Genomic DNA, 15,826 nt, shown 5'->3' on the forward strand with positions numbered 1-15,826 from the left:
GAGCTGCCTTTGTTATGCCTACAGGGCATCAGTTTGTAATTGTCACTGTTACACTTAGTCAAATGCTAAAATAGCCTTTAAATTATATGTATTCTTTGTTGATACAGAGTTGTTGAAATTCATTGTAGTTAGAAGCTTACTGGTAGCAGATGTACTTTTAAAGAAAGTAAGTATGGGTTGATGTTTCCATTTAGGTTTCCAATGTAATTTTCTCTGCCAAATAATTTGGACTAGATTTTCAGAGCAAATTTTTTAAAAGCTCAGTAGTAACAGGAACAATTGAACATTTAAAAAAAAATGTAATGGTAGACAAATGTATTTTCAGAGTACCTATTCTATGCGCCTGAAAGAAAGAAATCAGTGCTTTTCAGGAACATTTGTCATTCAGTAATTGTGAGATTTTATAAACAATGTACTACTTTTCCAGAGGTATATGGCTTTGACCAAGAACAGAGAAATATTTAGGGCTATTGGCTTCTTTTCTTTGCCCTTCAAAGTTATCAAGGCAAAGTTTTGAAAACTTGAATATGTCATTTAATTTAAGTAATAGTTATTAAGCAGCTTTTAAATGGCAAAGCCCTTTGCTCAGATTAAGAACATTAGCCAGCACTTCTAACACAGAGATAACACAAGTTTGCTAAGCTAGCTCATTTGATTTTGACAACAACCATTTGAGGTAGGTGTTATTATTCTTCTTATTTTACACAGAGACTAAATGACTGAGACAAATGGGTCAAGGGACACCTCCACTAAATGCCTTAGGTGGGATTTGAACTCAGTTTTCCTATCTCAAAGTCCTGAACTCTTACCCACTGCACCACTTTGCTGCCCTAGAACTAGGAATACAAGGATGAAATAAGGCAGCCCTCTTCTGATTTGTTCATAGTTTTACTTAGTAGAAAAAAATAGGGTGATATAGTAGACAGAGTGCTAGATTTAGAGGTAGTAAAACCTAGTTCAAATCCTGCTTCTGACAATGTAACCATGGAAAGTCACTTGACTAATATGGACTCAGTTTCCTCATCTATAAAATTTGTTGTGAAACTCACATAAAATAGTGTTTATGAATTACTTTGTGTGTACATGCCTATCTGTACATTTATGCATATAAAATGTATATATAAATATATACATATTTATATACATACATGAATATGTTGTGTATATATACTTACATGTGTACACATACATTGTAGGTATGTGTGTACGTATATATCTACACTTATACATACATACATACACACATTGTCGATGTCACTGAGAAGTGGCTTTTCTAGGGTTACACAGGCAATACACTTCCTAGGCAAGAGTTGAACTAATGAATTCCAGACTCAAAGGAAAATTCTCTATCCAATTTAACAGATTGCCTTTTTGCAAACTTTAAAGCAGCTATATGAATACCAGTAATTATTATCCAGTGAAACAACATGTAAATATCTTTGCAAACTTAAAGCATTCTAAATGTTGTTTCTATTTTAGTCTTATTATTATGTCTCAGTTGTGAGAGGTAATTTTGCGTTTGATTAACTAGTGTTCTTCTTTCAAATTAGGTGGACACTGCAGTTTGTTTTGAATAGACTTCACAAAGGTCTATATGTGAACCTGACAGGGTTGGCCATTTATTGAGAGTCTGGGACACTGGGATCATGGTCTATGTTTGTTTGGGACATCTGTTTCAAGTAGAAACAATGGTGGACAGGGAAGAAAATGGAGAATTAAACTCTTTTTCTTTAACAATGATAACTGTTGCAGAAAGAGGGTACCCAGAGATTCTTACTAAGGCACCTGCGTAGTCTATTTTCCCCTACCAATGCCACATACTCCTAATTGCTGCCCAGTTCTCTCCTTCTCTCCTTTCTTATCTTGGTTAAAACCTTTAAACAGTGAGAGAGATTCTCCCTTGCACAGAGCTGAGTTAGATAAATTCTCTCTCTCTGTTTACCTTCTCTAACACTGTCACCTTTAGACAGAGTAAGTTGTGAATTAGATGATTTAAGGAAAGTCTTCACCTTTAAAATGTATTTCCTATACCTCCTAAAATTCCATAAAAACAGATTCTTTGAAAAATGTATAATGATTCTCCAATTTAGCTTGATCTAGGAAACAAACTAAGGATTAATCAATATAGTGATACGATTGAAGGAATAATCATTTTGATTTGGGCTAGGATGGGTAGGGATAGAATCTAGGGGTAGTTTTAGAAATACTTGAAGGACAGCAAGTAGTAGTAGGCTTAGTGGTGAAGCTCACTACCCAACTACTGACAGAGGAATATTGGATTCAAGATGAAACTTATGTTTTTGCAAATGGTTTTTGTAGGAATTTGTTTTTCTGGAATGTATACAAAGGTTTTCTTTCTTTTTGATAAGAGCATAAAGTGAGGAGAGAATATAAATCCTTATTATTTAAAAGATAAGACATTTCAAAAATAGCATAATGACTATAAAAGTACATATATGTATAATAGATATGGTATTTCTTGCCTTCTCAATGGATCAGAGAGGGGCTGGAGGGAGGGAGAAAATTCTGAGTTGTAGTGAGCTAGGCCAATTAAATATCTGTTTTAAATATAGCACCAATGTGGAGATAACATGGGAGGCCACAAGATTGCCCTAAAAAGGGCTAACCAGACCAGATTTGAAATAAAGCAGGTTAGAGCTGCCATGTTGATCACTGGTGGGATACTGAATAATGTGTTGTTGTAGGATTTCAGAGATAGTTCAGACTGGGAACCTGTAAGCTTTGTGAGCTCTCAGAGTGGTTTGATCCAGAACAAGTTCTGATTGCTGCCTCCCTGATCTGAGGTCTGCAAATTCCTGACCTGGGTTATTGTCTGAGTGAATTAGATTGCTGTTTGGCTGAGCTGCTCTTAGCCAACTGGGAAACTATGCATTGAGAGCAGCAAAACTGTAAGTTCCCCTTTGGTCTAGGATTCCCATCCTCTTTATCCCTCTGTGGGCTTTAGACTTTGCTAGAAACTGGAATTGAGATTATGCTATGTCCATAGGGTCTGAGCAACACACCACTGCTGCTTGTTTCTGAACTTCTTCCTTTCTTAGTACAACATAGCCCAGTGTCAGCAACCATGGACTACCCTCCCTAGGCACAAGCCCCTTCTTCATTCTTCCCAGGAACGATGATCCAGAATTGGTTAGTGGGCAACAAAGCTGCCAACTGGCACTAATGGCCCAGTGTGGGTCTGCAGGTGTACCCTATCCATCTGAGGTCTCCTCTTATCCTAGTCTGCAGTCTGGAGACTGAAGTGTTCACCCATTCTGTACACTCATAGCCAGACCCAATCTCTAGATGTATCTCTTTCTGCATATGCCAAAATGACACTGAAAAAATGACACATTATAAGGTTTTTTTCTTAGATTTCCCCATCAGGATTCAGTCTCATGCATTTGCTAGAATAGCTTTGATACATTGATATACTGGGTTGAGAAGTTCACTGATATTTCTTCCCACTGTTCTGTCATCTTGATTCCACTTCTGCTTTATTTCCTAGATGTTCATTATCCATCCCTTTAATGATATACTATAGATTTTTTCCATCTATTGAAGTAAAGTTCGTTTACCTTTAGCATGCAGACTCTACTTCTCCATTGCCTTTTTTTTAATCCCAAAATTTAATTCTCTGTGGCACCTCTCACATTTCTCATGGTTTTTCAATTAATGATGGTGGTTCAGCAATCTCATCTCCAGTTATTTTGGTACCATAGTATGTAGTTAATCTGGAATTTGGTGCATTCTATTTAAGTGTCCTATTTCTTTTTTATTTATCACTTTTCCCTGAATATAGCTGAAAGTCAAACAATAACAAAATAGCTCTTCTTGCCCATAGTTTACATGTCAAGTTCTATTCCTTTTAAATCTTTTATTTATTTATTTTTAGTTTTCAACATTCATTTCCACAAGATATTGAATTAAAAATTTTCTCCCCATTTTTCCCTACCCCCCACCCCAAGGTATCAAGCCAACTAAATACCCCTTCCCCTAATCTGCTCTCTCTTATATCCTCCCCCATATACCCTAACTTTCTTTTTTTTCCAAATGCTTTATTAAATTCTGTTTTACTTCATCCATTTCTGCCAGATTTTGGGTTACAATTTTTCTCCCCATTCTTCCCCTACCCACCTCCCCAAATTTCAGTCCCCCAGGATATCCCCTCCTCTTATTTCCCAATTGCATGTAAAATAGTATTGATAATAGTATATATATATACACACACACACACTTTGGTCCTATCTCTCCTACAGAAGGAGAAAGATGTAATTGTATTTTAGTCTTCTAGGACTAAGGTATCAAACAGTCTGTAGGCTTCACGTGACCAACAACAACACTCCCAAGTGGGTGTTAAGTTGTTGATTATTGGGAAGTTGTTGGGAAGAAGGCATTGGAAAGTTGAAAGAGAATGACTTTTGAATTCAAATCCTCCAAGAGACAGGAAGAGATGAGATTGTGGAAAGGAACATGGAAAGGAGTAGAGACCCTTCCTCTGAGGAAGGATGAGAAAGTAGGTGATATCTCAGGTTACTATAAAATGTGTAAAATTGGAGGAGGAGGTTCAAAGACTGAAATGTTGGCCTTCCTCATATAGGATTCAAAAGACTTGAGACTTTTTGTAAGGACTAATTTTGAGGTTTTTTGGAAGGGCAAGAATGAGAGAGGGTCAAGGATTTCATCGGTATAGGGAACTATGAGTTTGTTAACTACTTCCACCAAGATAGATAAACAACTTCTCTAAATTCAGTTTTTGTCAGAGTTTCCTGGGACCTTGAGGAATGAAGTATCTTGCCTTTGTTTACATAAATAGGGTATATCAGATATAAGACTTGAACCTATCTCTCCCTGACATAGTAGTCAGAGATGGCCCTCTGGCTACTATGTCATGCTAGCTCCCTTTTAGAACTAATAGTTATACCATTTTGAACTTTAAAAAGATTCTCTGCTTTGAACTATTAGGTTCAAATGTGAACCGCAATTCAAAAAGTTTGGATAATAAATGATTGTGGTTAAATTAAATTCTGTTGTTGAGATTTAGTCTTTTCTTCATGCTTGGCTTTCATGCACCAGTCATATTTAGAGGCACGGAAAAACTCCATAGGCAAACTTGGCCTAAATAATATATTCTAAATTTTAAAAAATTCCCATGTGGAATGATACCTGGAAAAACTGACAATGACTCTAGATAACTATAACCTGTTTTTACAGACCCAAAATAATATGTCAAATGTCACTTGTTAAAAAATCAAGCAAGTGTTCACCAGATTGATCACATGGATAAGGATTCCAGAATCTAGATATCTTATATTATAGAAATAATATAAGTATGAATCGCAATCCAAAGTGGCATTACTTCAAATTTCAACTTGAGATAACAGTATGATATATCTTGTCTACTTTAAAAAAGACACTTATTCCACAAAACTTATTTTTATGTTACTGAGTTGATTAATCATTTTTTAGTCATGTTCAAGTCCTTGTGACTCCCATTTGGGGTTTTCAGTGAAGAGACTGAAGTCATTTGCCATTTCCTTCTCTGGCTCATTTTACAGATGAAGAACTGAAGCAAACAGTGACTTGCTCAGGGTCATACAGCCAGGGACTACCTATGTCTGGATTTAAACTCAGGAAGATAAGTCTTCCTGACTCCAGGCCTAGAGCTTGATCCTTGACACCATCTAGCTACCTATTTATGTTTATACGTATAATTTATCATGAAATGATCTAAATTCATGTACAGAATTTTAAAAATCTATAATAATAAAACTTTTCTTTAGTTTAAAAATATTAAATAAGAGTTATAGTGCATACTAATTTAAGGCTTAGTAAGAAGGAAGAAGTATAGAATTTACAAAATCTTTTAAAGACAAATTTTTAAAATTTCTGTCCAGATTTATTGTCATACAATGTATTGAAAGGTGTAGAGAATACAAGATCCCACTGTACTTAGTAGTTGTTGTTTTTAAAGAGCATTTGATTCAGTAAAACAGAACATTTATTTTAAATAATCTTTTCCAACTAAAAGTTCTTCTTTCATAGTTCATAATCATACTTTATTCCCTCAAAGATACAAAAATAACTTGGTTGGATGATCATCAGATTATTAATATTGAATAAAACATAAAATGGAGAGATGTATGCTTATTGACAGTGTTTACCATGCTCATGGAGAACATCCAGCAGAATCTAAATGGAAGAAAGATTCCTTATGTTTGATGAGGTCCTCCAAATATGCCTATGTATGGATAGCATTGCACTGATTGCATCAAATCCTGCAATATTTTAACACCTTCTAAACCAATACATACTCACTCAGAGGAGTTTATCCCAGGAAAAACCAAGAGGTTAAAAAATGATTACATGCAGTTGATGATATTCATTTGAATAGACATCACATTGTGATGATCCTTCAGTACTCTTTGAATAGACAGCATTAATCTACAGTGGGATAAGAGGGCTGAGAATTAAACAGAGGGAAAGTGGACTGGATCACCTTTGTAAAATTGAACTGTTCTTTTAAAGATCTCAAATTTCTGCCTGAGACAAAGGCTCATTTTAAATTCCAATATTATTTGGATAATACCTTATAACTATAAGTTCTGGACAACCATAACCTTCAAAGAATTGAAACTTTCAATTGAGTATATGTGGATGTGAGCTGGAAGAGACATTTTGTAGATGTGTACTTTATGGCAAGAAAAATGGTGGAAGGATGCCATCAGAGGGAGCTGGATGACCCAGTACCTAGACTGCTGGGCTTGGAGTCAGAAAGAATTGAGTTCAAATCTAGTCTGAGATGCTTACTAACTGTGTGATGTTGGAAAAGGTGCTTCTATTTTCTCAGTTTCCTTATCTGTAAAATGTAGATGAGAATAGAATCTACCAGGGCAGTTGTGATTATCATATGAGATAACTTTTTGTAAACTGTTTTGTATAGTGCCTGGAATATTGTAGGCATCATCATCATCATAATCATCATCTTCAGAGAAATGTATGACTGTGGTAGAATAAAAAAAGGAGCAGTTTGTGTGAAGGATAGTTCTTTTGCTTTATCCAGATTGGTGTCTGTGTAGTTTGAAGAGTTCCCAAGGAAGTCCTAAAGCATGTTATATGGACCTCATATAGCAGATTTATGAGCTAGCATGAATGAAAACCACAGAATGGATTGTGAAATGAATAGGAATGACTATAGTTTGCAATATTGGTGCAACTCCTTAAGTAATCTTTAATAAGATCATAGCACCAACAAAGAAAGCATGTATAAATATAATTTTATGTTTATGTAATATTAAGCTGATATGTATTTTTTTGCCTCCCTATCCCTTATGCTCTAGTCTTGGTTGGATATACAATCCAACTGGTCTGGTTTATGTATATATACATATACACATACATATACATATACATGTACATATACATATACCACATATACATACATACACAAAAATATATGTAGATAGATGGAGAAACAGGTGATATTTTTAGGAACCAATTTATGATTTGTCTTGTGTATGTGTGTTATATATGTATATATATTATACACATGCACACACGTGTGCATACATACATACATACACACACATATATCTTTGTAGGTAGATAGAAAGAAAGGTGGTATATAGGATAATAGATTGAGATGATGATGGACTTAATAAAGCTTTTTTTCCCCATTTTTCAAATGCTTTATTGACTTCTGATTACATCATTCATTTCCGCCAGACGTTGTTACAAATTTTCTCCCCGTTTTCCCCCTATACACTGCCCCCAAAATAGCAGTCCCACGGGATATCCCCTTCACCAATCTGCTCTCTCCCATATTTCCTCCCATTCCCCTTTAGACTTTTCCAGTAGGGCATAATAGATCTCTATGATCCAGTGCCTCTATATTTTATTTCCCAATTACATGTAAAAAAGTATTAATAATGACACACACACACATATATATATATATATATGTATGTTTAAACATTTGATTTTAAAACTTTGAATTACAGATTCATTTACTTCCTCCCTTGTCACCCACCCTTACTGGGAAGATAAGCAGTTCAATATAGGTTGTACATGTGTAGCTAATGCAAAACAATAATGTAGTAGATATATTGTAAAAGACTGACTATATTTCCCTCCCTCCAATACCACCACCCACTTGTTCTATTCTCTACTTTGATCCTGTCCCTTTTCAAAAGTGGATGCTTCCAACTTCCCTCCCCCACCCCAGCCTGCCCTCCCTTCCATCATCCCCCTCTAATCCCCTTCCGCCCCTACTCTTCTGTAGGGTGGGATATGCAATTTAGTGTGTATTTCATTCCCTCACCAAGCCAAATTCAATGAGAATAACGTTGACCCATTCCCTTTTGCCTTCCTATTCTTCCCCTCCATTTTAACTATTTTCCCTTGCCTCTTCTTTATGAGTTTACCCCATTCTGTCTCTACCCATCACCTCTCATTATATTCCTCTCTCACCTCTTAATTTTACCTTTGAAGTATCATCCCTTCCTGCTAAATTGGTCCTGTGCCCTCTATCTATGTATACCTGTAAACATATATACTGACACATTCACGTATGTATTCATATGCCCGTATGCTCTCATATATAAACATATATGTATAGGTATAAGTATATATATATATGCATATATATATATATATTTCTATTCTCTTCAACTATTTTCATCCTGACAAAAGTTTCATCAGTTACAATTATCGTTTTTCCATGTAGGAATGTTAATAGTTCAACTTTGATAAGTTCCTTATGATTTCTTTGCCCTGTTTACCTTCTCATGCTTCTCTTTCTTCTTGCATCTGAATGTCAAATTTTCTATTCAACTCTTGTTTTTTCATCAAGAATGCTTGAAAGTCCTCTATTTCACTGAATGACCATATTTTCCCCTGAAACATGATTCTCAGTTTTGCTGGGTAGGTGATTCTGGGTTTTAATCCCAGCTCCTTTGAACTCTGGAATATCATATTCCAAGCCATTCAATCACACAGTGTAGAAGTTGCCAGATCCTGGGTTATCCTGATTGTGTTTCCATAATATTCAAATGTTTTCTTCCTGGCTGCTTGCATATTCTCTCCTTAATCTGGGAATTCCAGAACCTGGCTATAACATTCCTAGGAGTTTTATTTTTGGGACATTTTCAGGAGGTGATCAGTGGATTCTTTCAACCTCTGTTTTGCCCTCTGGTTCTAAAACTTCAGGGCAGTTTTCTTTGAGAACTTCCTGGAGGATGATTTCTAGGTTTTTACTTTGATTATGTCTTTCAGGTAGTCCAATAATTTTTAAATTATCTCTCCTGGATCTATTTTCCAGGTCAGTGGTTTTTCCCATGAGATATTTCACATCGCCTTCTATTCTTTCATTTGTTTGGATCAGTTTAACAGCATCTTGATTTCTTGTAAAGTCATTAGCTTCCCTTTGGTCCATTCTAAATTTGAAGCAATGATTCACCTCATTGAGCTTTTGAGATTCATTTTCCATCTGGCAAATTCTGTTTTTTAAGGCATTCTTCTCATTGCCTTTTTAAGCCTCTTTTTCCAGTTGAGTTAGTCTATTTTTAAAGGTATAATTTTCCTCAGTCAGCCTGTTGACTCTCATTTCATTATTTTCATGCATCATTCTCATTTCTCTTCCCAATTTTTCCTCCACTTCTCTTATCTGCTTCTTAAGGTCCTCTATGGCCTCTAACCAGCTTGTATTTTCCTTTTATGCTTTTGGTGCAGGAGTTCTGACTTTACTGTCTTCCTCCTGTTCCATGCTTTGCTCCTTTTTGTCCCCAAAATAGGAGTGTAATGTTGGAATCTTTTGTCATCTTTGTTTCCTTTGCCTGGTCATGTCACCCCTCAGTCACTTGACCCCTGGGCTTTTGGCCGCAGTAGGACTCTGCCACCAGACAGGGGAGCTTTCGTCCCAAACTCTGGGGGTTTCTCAGCTGCCATAGGTATTATATGGGTGTTCTCTCTCAGGCCTCCACACACTCTGGCAAGCTGGAAACACTCCCCATGACCTGCACCCTAGACCGCAATCCAGATCAAAGCAGGTTAAAGCAAGAGTGATTATCCCTCAGACTGGTTGCTTGGTCCCCATACACTCTGCAGGCCAGGAGCTGAAGGTACCACGAGGTGCTGGATGGCTCTGCCAGTGTCTCAACAGCTTCTCGCCTGGGGGGCAAAAGCCAACGCACTCCCACTTACTGTGTCCCAAAGTCCAGACTGCACTGAACTCTCACTTTGTCCTTCACATCTCTATGTTGATAATTGTGGAAACGGCCACCTCTGCTGCTGATCTGGTTCCCTCCGGCTGGTGGCTGGTCAGGCCTGCCTAGGGCTAAAACCTCTGGCTTACACGGCCTGGGCTAGGCTCCCAGAGCGCTACTGCTCAATTCCTCCCAGCCTGCCAGGCTGTCCTCAGTGGGAGGTTAGGTTCTCTTTCTCATTCTGTGGGCTCTGCAGCTCCAAATTTTTTTCAGAGTCCCCTTTTTACATTGATTGGATAAGGCAAAAGCTGGAGCCGCTGGGAGGTTGTGCTTTTACTCCGCCATCTTGACTCTGCCCCCCTTAATAAAAACTTTTTAAAAGTGGAGGAGACATAAGCATATTTAAAGGAAGTAGGGAAGAAACCATTGAAAGGGTAAGACCAAAGGTTAGAAAAGGGAGATGTTTGAGGAGAAAATTGGCTGGAAAAGACAGGAGGTGATGGGATCAAGGATGCATGTAGGCATATCAGCATTGATAAGAAGAAGCCTATCTCATCATTAAAAACTCTTCAAAATTTAAAGCATTATTAAAATGTTAGCAAAAATTATTTCAGATTGTAGAAGTGGACAGAGTGGGGGATGATATCAAAAGATGAAGAAGTGAAGAAAAGCTCATGATGAATGGTCTCAATCTTCTCAGTAAAATAAGAGGCAAATTCAGCTCAAATGATAAGATAGTAGAAGTTGTGGGAAACTTAAGAAGAGAACTTGTAAATAATTTCTAAGAATAGTGGGATAGAGAATTAATTAGAAAAAAAAGTGAAAAAAAAGATTCCCTTACCCTATTGAGATTATATGAAATAAATTTGTTATATACCCAGTCAGCATAGTTTGTGGCTTTTTCCAGTTCTTTCTAGAACACTCAAATAATAATAGTGGAATTGGGTGGTGGGAATAGTTGAAAAACAACAATGACAACAATAACAAGAGTGGCTTGATCCATCACTTTAGGGTCACATGTAGGCAGAACTGCATATATTGGAGGTAACCTGAACTGTGAGGTAAGTCATAGCAGTCCAAGTATGACCCAAAATGCCAGTCCAGGCACAGAGGCAACCAATAACATGATAGAACAAAACAACCCCTTAAGCTCAATAAATAACATTTTAACTTAAATGTATTTGAACTCAATGAAAGAAGAGTTCATATTAAGATATTACTTTCCCATAAGGTTAAGACTTTACATAAAATTTCTCAGGTATGGTTTTCCCAATGCTTTGAGAGAAAGAAAAGCTATGTTTCTTTGTCCTTTTAGATACTAAAGATGACTTCCCCCCTTCTTTCCCTAGCTTTCAGTCGTGCCCCAATTCCAATGGCTGTCGTCCGAAGGGAACTATCCTGTGAAAGCTACCCAATAGAACTTCGATGTCCTGGAACAGATGTTATCATGATTGAAAGTGCCAACTATGGTAGGACTGATGATAAAATCTGTGACTCTGATCCTGCTCAGATGGAGAATATCCGGTGTTATCTACCAGATGCCTATAAGATTATGTCTCAAAGGTATAGTATTTAACATTCTTTTCTTGGGAGATTAAAAAAAAGTTCTATGTGTATACTTGTAATTTATTGACAATATAAAATAGCTAGTAATTTTGCATTTTGTTGTTGAAAAAGAAGAGAACACATTTTGCTTATTTTCCTCCACCAATCCTCAAAAATATAATTTGTAATTTCTTTTTGAGAGGGGAAGCATAGGAATATCTAAATTCTTAATTACTTAGATGAATATTTCTACACCCTTAGAAAAAAAACAGGAAAATGCAAATGAAGATTTCTATGTTGCTTATGGCAGTTAATACTCCTCATATTAAGACCCAATACATTTAGTCTTTCCATATTGCAGTTTTTATTTTACCTAATATGTTAAATTACTTGGTTACTATTTGTGTGGATTTAAGCAATTCAAAAACATTTCCTTACTACAATGTTATAGATTTCTTATACTACTTACAATTAAACATTAACACAGAAACATCTTAAATTCTTAAAATTGAAATAATTTTTATAGGGCATATTGCTTCATAAAATTTCTTAATTGTCATTGGCAAATCCAGGTACTTTGTTCTGGAATACCAATCCACTCATACTCAAGACATTCATTTACTATATGGCATAGTTCCTGACTCCTAACTTAGAAAGTAAATTCCAACTGATTAATTAAAGTTTACCTAATGTATATAATGCAGTTAAAACTGAATTTATCTTAATTTTTTATTTTAATAGAAGCTCCAGTCAAGAACTTATTTTTTTAACCCTTTAAGCATAATGTATCAAATGAATGTTAGAATCACATCTTTCCTCTTATCTTGTAGTCTAATTCTAATTATTTCTATCCAATCTTTACTCTATTTTATTATGATTCACAATTATTAAATATTTGATTAGTAACTGAGTAATAAGATCAATTCTGCAGATAGTTGTAATGACTTTAAATCAATATCAGTAATAGAAATTATGCTGGACCTGAATCTTGGTGATAAAAGTAAAATGGGTGTTAGGCAGAAATGACCTTTGTGGGTTAATTCTGCCACTCAGACAGCCTTTGTTTTTTAAATCTAACAACTGAAGACCATTATTAATGATATTGAGTAAAGGGAAATTGTAAGTTTATTTTTTGTGAAAAATGTTATTTCCAATTGGTGCCTTTTGTATTTTTTTCTTCTTCATTTTTACTCCTTGTCTCCTACATGTTTAACTTAATTGGAACTGTGACTAGGTTCTCTGTGCTTAGTCCTCAAATAATTGTAGTCATTCCATTGTGGCTAGATATTGTACTGGCTGCTCAGCAGTGGTTGCCATAGCTAATGAGGAATGTGAATCCAGAGTGATATTTATTATTCTCAGTTTTCTATGTTAAACAATTCAGCATAACTTCATTTTATTTCTTCCTGGCTTTTTTTTGGCGGGGGGGAGGGGTTGTTGTTCCTTTTTTTCTCTATGTATATTTGGGCACTTATGGGTGGGTAGATGGGGTGGGGGGTTAAATAGGGGAAATGCATATATATCACCTGCACTGCAATTGGATTGCTACTTAGGATGAGTACTTTTTTTTTTTTTATCATTTTTCTTGTTTAATAAGTAATAATGCTCCTTAAAAAAATCAATCCCTAAAACACACTAAATTGTTTTAATGTTTGCTATAACATTTTGGATGCTTTCTTATTTTAAAAAAATTTTCCAAATGCTTTATCAACTTCTGATTTACATCATTCATTTCTGCCAGAATTTGAGTTACAAATTTTCTCCCTGTTTTTCCCCTACCCGCAGCCCCAAAATAACAGTCCCACAGGATATCCCCTCCTCCACTCTGCTCTCTCCCATATTCTCTCCCATACCCCTTACTACTTTTCCAGTGGATCTCTATGCCCCAGTGCCTGTATATCTTATTTCCCAATTACATGTAAAATAGTGTTATTAATAGCATATATATATATATATATATATTTGAGTATTTGATTTTAAAACTTTGAATTCCAGATTCATTCCCTTCCTCCCTTGTCACCCACACTTACTGGGAAGATAAGCAGTTCAGTATAGGTTGTACATGTGTGGCTAATGCAAAACAATAACATAGTAGATATAAAAGACTGACTATATTTCCCCTCTCCTATCCCACTTGTTCTATTCTCTACTTCGATCCCATCCCTTTTCAAAAGTGGGTGCTTCCAACTTCCCTCCCCCACAGCCTGCCCTTCCTTCTATCACCCCCCTCTCATCCCCTTCCCCCCCTACTCTCCTGGAGGGCAAGATACCCTATTTGGTGTGTATTTCATTCCCTCCTCAAGCCAAATTCAATGGGAATAAGGTTGACCCATTCCCTTTTGCTTCCTATCCTTCCCCTCCATTGCAACCATTTTCCCTTGCCTCTTCTATAGGAGATAGTTTACCCCATTCTGTCTCTCCCTATCACCTCTCATTATATTTTCTTTCACCTCATAATTTCACCTTTTAAGTATCATCCCTTCCTGTTAAATTGATACTGCGCCCTCTATCTATGTATACCTGTGAACATATATACACATATTCAGATATGTATTCATATGCCCATATACCCACATATATAGACATATATTTCTATTCACTTCAACTACTGAGAAAAGTTTCATAAGTTAAAATTATTGTTTTTCCATGTAAGAATGTTAATAGTTCAACTTTGATAAGTTCCTTATAATTTCTTTTCCCTGTTTACCTTCTCATGCTTCTCTTGCTTCTTTTATCTGAATGTCAAATTTTCTATTCAACTCTGGTTTTTTCAGCAAGAATGCTTTGAAGTCCTCTACTCCACTGAATAACCATATTTTCCCCTGAAACATGATACTCAGTTTTGCTGAGTAGGTGACTCTTGGTTTTAATCCCAGTTATTTTGACCTCCAGAATATCATATTCCAAGCCCTTTGATCCCTCAGTGTAAAAGCTGGGTTATGCTGATTGTGTTTCCACAATATTCAAATGTTTTCTTCCTGGCTGCTTGTAATATTCTCTCCTCAATCTGGGAATTCTGGAACCTGGCTATAATATTCCTAGGAGTTTTCTTTTTGTGATCTTTTTCAGGAGGTGATTGGTGGATTCTTTCAACCTCTATTTTTCCCTCTGGTTCTAAAACATCAGGGCAGTTTTCTTTGAGAACTTCCTGGAGGATGATTTCTAGGTTTTTACTTTGATCATGGCTTTCAGGTAGTCCAATAATTTTTTTTAATTTTCTCTCCTGGATCTATTTTCCAGGTCAGTGGTTTTTCCCATGAGATATTTCACATTGCCTTCTATTCTTTCATTTGTTTGGATCTGTTTAACAGCATCTTGATTTCTCATAAACTCATTACCTTCCATTTGCTCCAATATAATTCTGAAGCAATGAGTCTCCTCAGTGAGCTTTTGAGATTCTTTTTCAATCTGGCAAATTCTGTTTTTTAAGGCATTCTTCTCTTCATTGCCTTTTGAAGCGTTTTTTGCCATTTGAGTTAGTCTATTTTTTAAGGTGTGATGTTCCTCAGTCAAGCTATTGACTCTCATTTCATAATTTTCTTGCATTGTTCTCATTTCTCTTCCCAATTTTGCCTTCACTTCTCTTATCTGCTTCTTAAGGTCCTCTATGGCCTGTAACCTGCTTGTATTTTCCTTTGAAGCTTTTGGTGCAGGAGTTCTGACTTTATTGTCTTCCTCCTGTTCCATGCTTTGCTCCTTTTTGTCCCCAAAATAGGAGTGTAATGTTGGAATCTTATGTCTGCTTTGTTTCCTTTGCCTGGTCATGTCGCCCCTCAGTCACTTGACCCCTAGGCTTTTTGCCACAGTAGGACTCTGTCACCAGACAGGGAAGCTTCCGTCCCAAACGCTGGGGTTTTCTCAGCTACTGGAGGTATTAGATCTGTGTGCTCTCTGAGGCCTCTACATGCTCTGGCAAGCTGGAAACACACCCTAGGACCTCCACCCTTGACTGCATTCCAGATCCAAGAAGGTTAAATCAAGAGCAATTACCCCCCAGACTGGTGCTTGGTTCCCCTACACTCTTCAGGCCAAGAGCTGAAGCTGCCAAGTGGTGCTGGCTGGCTGAGTCTCAGAGGCTT

General features: G+C 36.4%; 1 protein-coding gene across 7 annotated transcripts in view; it reads left to right on the forward strand.

The window, feature by feature from the left end:
• ADGRL3 (adhesion G protein-coupled receptor L3) overlaps positions 1-15,826 on the forward strand; it is a 1,002,012-nt gene that overhangs the window by 449,693 nt on the left and 536,493 nt on the right. For all 7 annotated transcript variants that reach the window (XM_069105304.1, XM_069105298.1, XM_069105300.1 and 4 more), the window contains exon 4: positions 11,552-11,765. In XM_069105304.1, coding sequence (XP_068961405.1) covers positions 11,552-11,765 — 214 coding nt within the window. The remainder of the gene's footprint in view (positions 1-11,551; positions 11,766-15,826) is intronic.

Source organism: Petaurus breviceps, unplaced genomic scaffold (assembly GCF_028583685.1).
Source record: "Petaurus breviceps papuanus isolate PSGF00001 unplaced genomic scaffold, PetGlider_PUasm1.0 76, whole genome shotgun sequence".
Classification (NCBI taxonomy): domain Eukaryota; kingdom Metazoa; phylum Chordata; class Mammalia; order Diprotodontia; family Petauridae; genus Petaurus; species Petaurus breviceps.